The sequence below is a fragment of the Helianthus annuus genome, chromosome 2, assembly GCF_002127325.2.
Source record: "Helianthus annuus cultivar XRQ/B chromosome 2, HanXRQr2.0-SUNRISE, whole genome shotgun sequence".
Taxonomy (NCBI): domain Eukaryota; kingdom Viridiplantae; phylum Streptophyta; class Magnoliopsida; order Asterales; family Asteraceae; genus Helianthus; species Helianthus annuus.
The window spans coordinates 119,887,141-119,893,664 of record NC_035434.2 but is presented as its reverse complement, the minus strand read 5'-3'; the positions used below and the strand labels follow the sequence as shown (position 1 = coordinate 119,893,664).

The window sequence follows — 6,524 nt, the reverse complement described above, 5'->3', positions numbered from 1 at the left end:
ACACAACTCGCAAGTTCATGTGTTTGCGATTTATATTTGTTTTGACTAGTTTAATGGTTGAACATTGTTTGTTGATGATTGGAAATTGGTCGATTGAAATTTTAAAAGAAAATGATACGCTTGAAAGCGTGGCCACCTCCAGTTACAGAGGAAACTCTGGCGAAATTGTTCGAGAAATATAACACTTGGAAAATATTTTTACGACAAGTGTTATGAATATTTTTTTAACTTGTTTTCCAAATAAATTTCGCCACGATTTTATTATAAAACTTCCAAGTGTCGGAAGTGGGATTTTCACAAATAAAACTTGTTAAATATATATTTAGAATATATATTTCGTAGTAAAATACTTGTGTGATTTTATGATTACTTTGCGAACTACATAGATATTATTTTTAGAGTAAAAATAATATTACTGGAACATACTGAATATTAACGACCCCAAAATAATACCAACGCTATCACAAATAAATATTTAAGTTACACCAGTATTATTTATACCACCCGAACCTTACAACGTAACTTACGTATTTTCAGAAAATACTCATAAGTGTGTATTTTGACAAGGATATTATTTTGGAAAATTATATGGAATAAAATATAATATTTTTGGGAAAAATATTTTGGAAGTAAAGTATTTTGGACAAATGAAATAAAATATATTACATTACATTAAGTGAGACTTAATAATATATTTCGAAGTTATACGAACGCACATGTATTAAAACCCCCATCCTTGGGAAGGAATATATTACCAAATAATTACGAAGTGTAATTACGAAATAGTTGCCTAACTATTTCCCAAGAACATTAAACCTTAAGCTAAGGCACGACCGTCCGTCTAATAGAAGTTAGTACGTGTAGGTCGTCGCACAGCAGATTGTCTGGGAGATACTTTTAGAGACGCACTTCGGTGAGTTCATGTCCCCCTTTTCTCTTAACTGTTTTCAGTTTTCTAAACTGCGGGGGTGAAATACATGTTACTATGATTACAAGTACTTTTTACATGGTATGGTTAGCGTAAGGAGGGTTATTACTTAGATCATGTGAGTGGGTAGGCGCAACTTGAGGCCATTAATCCTCATTGTAGGACCGAGGGACAGTAGCGGTAGATCTATCTGGGTGTAGCGAGCCCAACCCCTGAGCCCGCTTAATGGACCAGGTGGTGACTTTGTACCCATCGCAAAATCTGCTAGGTTTGAGTCTTCCTACAGCACTTCACACATATCATTGGCTTTCCAACCCAATGGTGATCTCTTTTTTTCCTTATTTGCTACATACCAGGGATTTTTATGCATACAGACGTTTTTACAACGGGTTATACATACCCACTTACACATGAACTCGCTCAACTTTATGTTGACTTTTCAAACTACATGTATTTCAGGAAACTAACGGATCTGGCACGATATGCACGTATTTTCAAGCTGCGTTTGAATAAAGAAGTCATCCAGGGTTTAGAAGGTGTAACCTCTTCCTGGACGGGTTACATATTCCTAAACCTAGTATTGTTTTAAAGACTTTTGATAAGTTTTTATGAACTCATTTAAATCAAGTCAAGGTTTGTAACTTATTTTGTGATTGTTAAAAATGGGATTTTCTAAACTTTATTATTGGATGAGTATCACATGTTTTTATCATATAGCATTGTTATGATTGTTGCTATGGTATTAAGAAGTCACACCAATTAACCCACGCTTCCGCAAAGCCAAGGTGTGACATAGACTTTGTATGACTCAATTATCCACAATCAAATCTAATATACGCAATTAAAATATATAAATAGTGATTAAGTTGTACGGAATTATCATGGAATTTTGTCGGTTGTCACAATAGTGGATGCGATTTCCTACAGGTTCACATAAGGTTAGTGAGTTGTTGATTGATGATTTAGTAATTACCGGGTTTTAACGGGTTACACCACATCACACCTACCCTAATATCATGCATTTTTATATGTATTTAACATTAATTAAAAATTGTCAAAACTAACACCATAAATAGAAAAGTTTGTGCTAAATCATCCTCCATTCTAAGCATAATACATGTGACATATTTTAAAAACAAAAAAACATTTTCATGTCTTTATAAAATTCCAGAAACCCTTTTTTCCTTGAATCAAGTTTCTCTTTGAATATTCATGTGTCCCCACTCCCCATGCTTCTTAATATTCCCTTACCCTTGTAGAAGGACCAAACTGTCACACAACAAAAAGTAAGGCCCTTTACTACAATTTAGGCACACATCAAAAGATCCCACATATACATTATGCATTGAGAATTATGCATTGAGTACTTGTACGTTTAGACTACACTACTGATTGGAGCTACAGATATTATATCATATCCATATATACACTCGCATCAACATTCAACTAATATCTTCTCCAGCAACCGACGATCAAGATGAATCGCCACCTGCTTATTCTGTTCGCTCTCTCGATAATCGCAGCGGTCAACGGTCGCGAACTGACGGAGGATCTCATCCGGTTGCCATCGGAAAAGTTTGACTTTTCCGACGATGACTCCGTTGGTACCAGATGGGCGATATTGATCGCCGGATCTAACGGTTACTCCAACTACAGGCATCAGGTGATTGTTACTGAAATTAATATCCAATGATTAGGTTACGAATTCCGATCAATTTCTCACTCACGTTGATTAGATATTTCAAAATTTATGGATTCATTTTACGGTTATGTTAAGAAATTCTGTATTAGGAGGATATTTGTGTTAAATTTGTTACTGAATTCGTCGATTTGAGTAATTTTGACTTTTTATTGGTCGTTTATGTTATGTCAGTTTTGAGTATTTTGTTGCTACTTGTATAACCTGTATTGGTGGTAATTTAAGTGCGTACGTCATAAATAATTTAAAAGTTATAAATATGTGTAATAATTGATTTATAAAAAAAAAATATGAAACATACTGTTTGGGTGCGTTTAACAGATTAAATGTTAAAATCTGGTCCAACTACCTGGTCGGGGTTGTCGGTTTAACTTAACTGGGTAATTGGCTGGTTAAATAAGCTCCACAGGACCGGTTATGTAGTCGGTTTCTGGTCTGACGGGCCAATCTGGCCCAGTTACCTGTCTTCGTAAATTATATATAATCAAGCATCAACAATATACCTGGTAAATCACACAAATAGCAAAGCTATTGATAGGGTTTGGGAAAGATGGGATTTACCTGGATAGAGTGCCTGCTTTCAGAAAGACTCCCGACAGCAAATAAACCAAACTAGAAATATAGCAATAAAAAGCAAACAACATAGAAAGAAAAGTTTTTTTTGCTGGCTAAAAAAATATTTTAATCAAGCAATACTTATAATTGATGACTTCTTGATTAGCTAAGGGAAATTCATGGTTTGGTGTGTTCTCTACTTTACGCCACACTTTCGGTATGCGCGTATATTTATATATATGTGGCCCTCGGGGGCAAAGTGAAAGTGCACTAATTCTAACATTATTTTACTAATTTCGTGAAAATAATGTTAAAAAACGGGGGACGGTTAATCATGCATCACGCGGTGGTGTTGATAGCTGAAGGACAAGGGGGTACATGCACTAATCGGCCTTTGCTGAGTGTTATGTGCCTTATGTCCAAGGCTTGATGCAAAACTACTATCGAGCCGGGGGTCTCACTGGAAGCAGCCTCTCTATTCCTACGGGGTAGAGGTAAGGCTGTCTACATCTTACCCTTCTCAGACCCTACCTTAGCTTTGCTATCGGTGGGATTTACTGAGTATGATGATGATGATGGTGTGTTCTCTACTTTGCTAAATTTATTGAAGTGCCATTCTTTGTTTGCTGCAGGCAGATGTATGTCATGCATATCAAATATTGAAAACCGGTGGCCTTAAGGATGAAAATATAGTTGTTTTCATGTATGATGACATCGCGTATAATCCGGAGAATCCCAGGCAAGGAGTCATTATTAACAGCCCGGATGGTGATGATGTGTATCATGGAGTCCCAAAGGTTTGTTTCTCATGACCTTTTTAATTCAATCAAAGTTGTTATTTGATCTGCCACAATTGCTTGAAACAGGATTACACTGGGGACGATGTGAATGTTGACAACTTTTTTGCTGTTTTGCTTGGAGATAAAAGTAAAGTCAAAGGGGGAAGTGGAAAGGTAGTGGATAGCGGTCCAAATGATCGTATTTTCATCTACTACACTGACCATGGTGGTCCTGGTGTGCTCGGTTAGCAACTGGTTCCTTAACTCCTTTTAAACTGAAATAGCTATATTTTATTCAACTGATGTTTTGGTAATTTTGTAAATGTTATCAGGGATGCCAACATATCCTTATCTGTATGCAAATGATCTTAATGAGGTCTTGAAACAAAAGAATGCTTCTAGAACCTACAAAAGCTTGGTATTTTTTATTTTATTTTTATTTTATTGAATGTACTATCAAATGTTGTTAATTAGAAATGCTGATTTTGGAATTTGTATATGTTATATCTCCAGGTATTTTACCTTGAAGCTTGTGAGTCTGGAAGTATATTTGACGGTCTTCTTCCTCAAGGTTTGAATATTTATGCAACCACAGCCTCTAACCCGTACGAAAACAGTTGGGGCACCTATTGCCCTGGGGATTATCCTAGCCCACCCCCGGAGTATGACACCTGTTTGGGTGACTTGTATAGCGTCGCTTGGATGGAAGATTGGTATGTTAAATGACTAAAATACCCTTTTATTAGTTTCCGAGGAAAATAAAAAATAGTAGCCTTTTTTTATAACATGCAATTTAGTGTGATACTCTTGTAATTGATTATATTCATGCTTACAGTGATGTTCACAACCTGCGAACAGAAACTATCAAGCAGCAGTATAAACTCGTAAGAACTATACTAGCTGAGTTCGGTTTCTTGAAATCACAAATGCAAAACATTTTTCAAGTTGTCTAGCTTTTGAAGTTCCTTTTTCCATTAAAAACAACTTATTCATTTGGTGCCGTTGGTTTTCTAATTTTTGCAGGTTAAGGAAAGAACCTCAGGTGGCAACTATTATTATGGATCCCATGTGATGCAATATGGGGACTTGCCACTCAGCACAGATAATCTTTACGTGTATATGGGTACAAACCCTGCGAACGAAAATTTCACTTTTAGCGAAGAAAACTCCCTATTTCGATCACCAAAAGCTGTTAATCAGCGTGACGCTGATCTTTTACATTTCTGGCATAAGGTTTGTCCAACCCGAACCTTGTTCTTTCCTTCTTTCTTCATCATTCACTGTATTAATCTCAAAATTTTCGGCTCGTTTACTTATAACTGGGTCAATTTGGGTCATGTTTTACCTGTAACTGGTCGGCTTTAAAAGGGGAATGAATCTCCTAAATTGTCTTACTAAAACGTTTTGATTTTTTTGTAATCATATTGGGCCCAATTTTATAATAAAATTTAAGAAAATGATAATAGGAATGTGTTTGCGGTTCAGCCCAACCGGCCAACCCATCTTGACACACTTCGAAACTGATTGTTTTTTTGACCCACTACCCAGTCTGCTGGATTCTCTATTTTGACAACTTTTAAGTTTAATTTTTTTTGTGACAGTACCGGAAGGCTCCAGAAGGTTCTGATAAGAAAACCGAAGCTCAGGAAAAGTTTACGGAAGCCATGTCTCATAGAATGCACATAGACAGCAGTATACAACTCATTGGCAAGCTTTTGTTTGGATTGGAAAAGGGTCCTGAGGTGCTAAAAACCGTTCGATCTGCCGGGAAACCTCTAGTTGATGACTGGACCTGCCTTAAAACATTTGTAAGCCTGTAAATCCTCTCTCCCGGGTTTATTAACGGATGAAATTTCCTTACATTTCATGCTCGTGTATGTATAGGTGAGGACGTTCGAGACACATTGTGGATCTCTATCGCAATATGGCATGAAACACATGCGATCCATTGCTAATTTGTGCAACGCTGGAGTCACAAATGAGCAGATGGCTGCTGCATCATCACAGGCATGCACCACCTTCCCCTCAAACCCTTGGAGTTCACTTAGCCGCGGTTTCACAGCATAATGTTTTTGATTCTTCAAAGAGTGATCGACCCGTATGCTTAAATTCGCCAAATATCATATATTTGTTGCTAGTCTTTAACTTCATTATATAAACATATATATCGTCTGTATGTAATGCTATAATCAGTTACATGTATGTGCATATGTATATTAAGAAATTAGTTGCAGTGGTTCTACGTTGTTGAATCTGTTGGAAATCAGGCCCTTGATTGAACTAGCAAACACCTGATGAACGAACTCGTTCGACTCTTTTTATTATCTATAAATGAAAACACACCAATACAATAACTCTAACCCTCTATTTATACTAAAACTCATTCTAGTCCTAACCCGACCAAACACTATTAATATAAATAAATAAACCAACTAGATAAATTAGGCCTGCCAAACAAAACCCAAATGGGTTATTTTGGGTAATTTTAAAAATAGAGATAAGTCATAGTGGGTCAAAAAATAGGCTCATTCTATACGCACCCCCCCTCTTTCCTGATTATACC

General features: G+C 36.4%; 1 protein-coding gene across 1 annotated transcript; it reads left to right on the top strand.

Annotated features, from left to right (window-relative positions):
* Window positions 1–1,848: 1,848 nt before the first annotated feature.
* LOC110921695 (vacuolar-processing enzyme) lies at window positions 1,849–6,213 on the top strand. The gene is made up of 9 exons (XM_022166048.2): window positions 1,849–2,591; window positions 3,815–3,979; window positions 4,049–4,205; window positions 4,294–4,379; window positions 4,475–4,674; window positions 4,797–4,845; window positions 4,985–5,194; window positions 5,563–5,769; window positions 5,846–6,213. The coding sequence occupies exons 1-9, from the start codon at window positions 2,406–2,408 to the stop codon at window positions 6,026–6,028; spliced, it is 1,443 nt and encodes a 480-aa protein (XP_022021740.1). The 5' UTR covers window positions 1,849–2,405; the 3' UTR covers window positions 6,029–6,213.
* Window positions 6,214–6,524: the final 311 nt, after the last annotated feature.

Coding starts and splice junctions, on each gene's coding strand:
- LOC110921695 (XM_022166048.2), top strand. CDS start 2,406: ATGAATCGCCACCTGCTTATTCTGTTCGCTCTCTCGATAATCGCAGCG. Junction 3,980..4,048: donor TGTATCATGGAGTCCCAAAG/GTTTGTTTCTCA, acceptor TGCTTGAAACAG/GATTACACTGGGGACGATGT. Junction 5,770..5,845: donor GGACCTGCCTTAAAACATTT/GTAAGCCTGTAA, acceptor GTGTATGTATAG/GTGAGGACGTTCGAGACACA.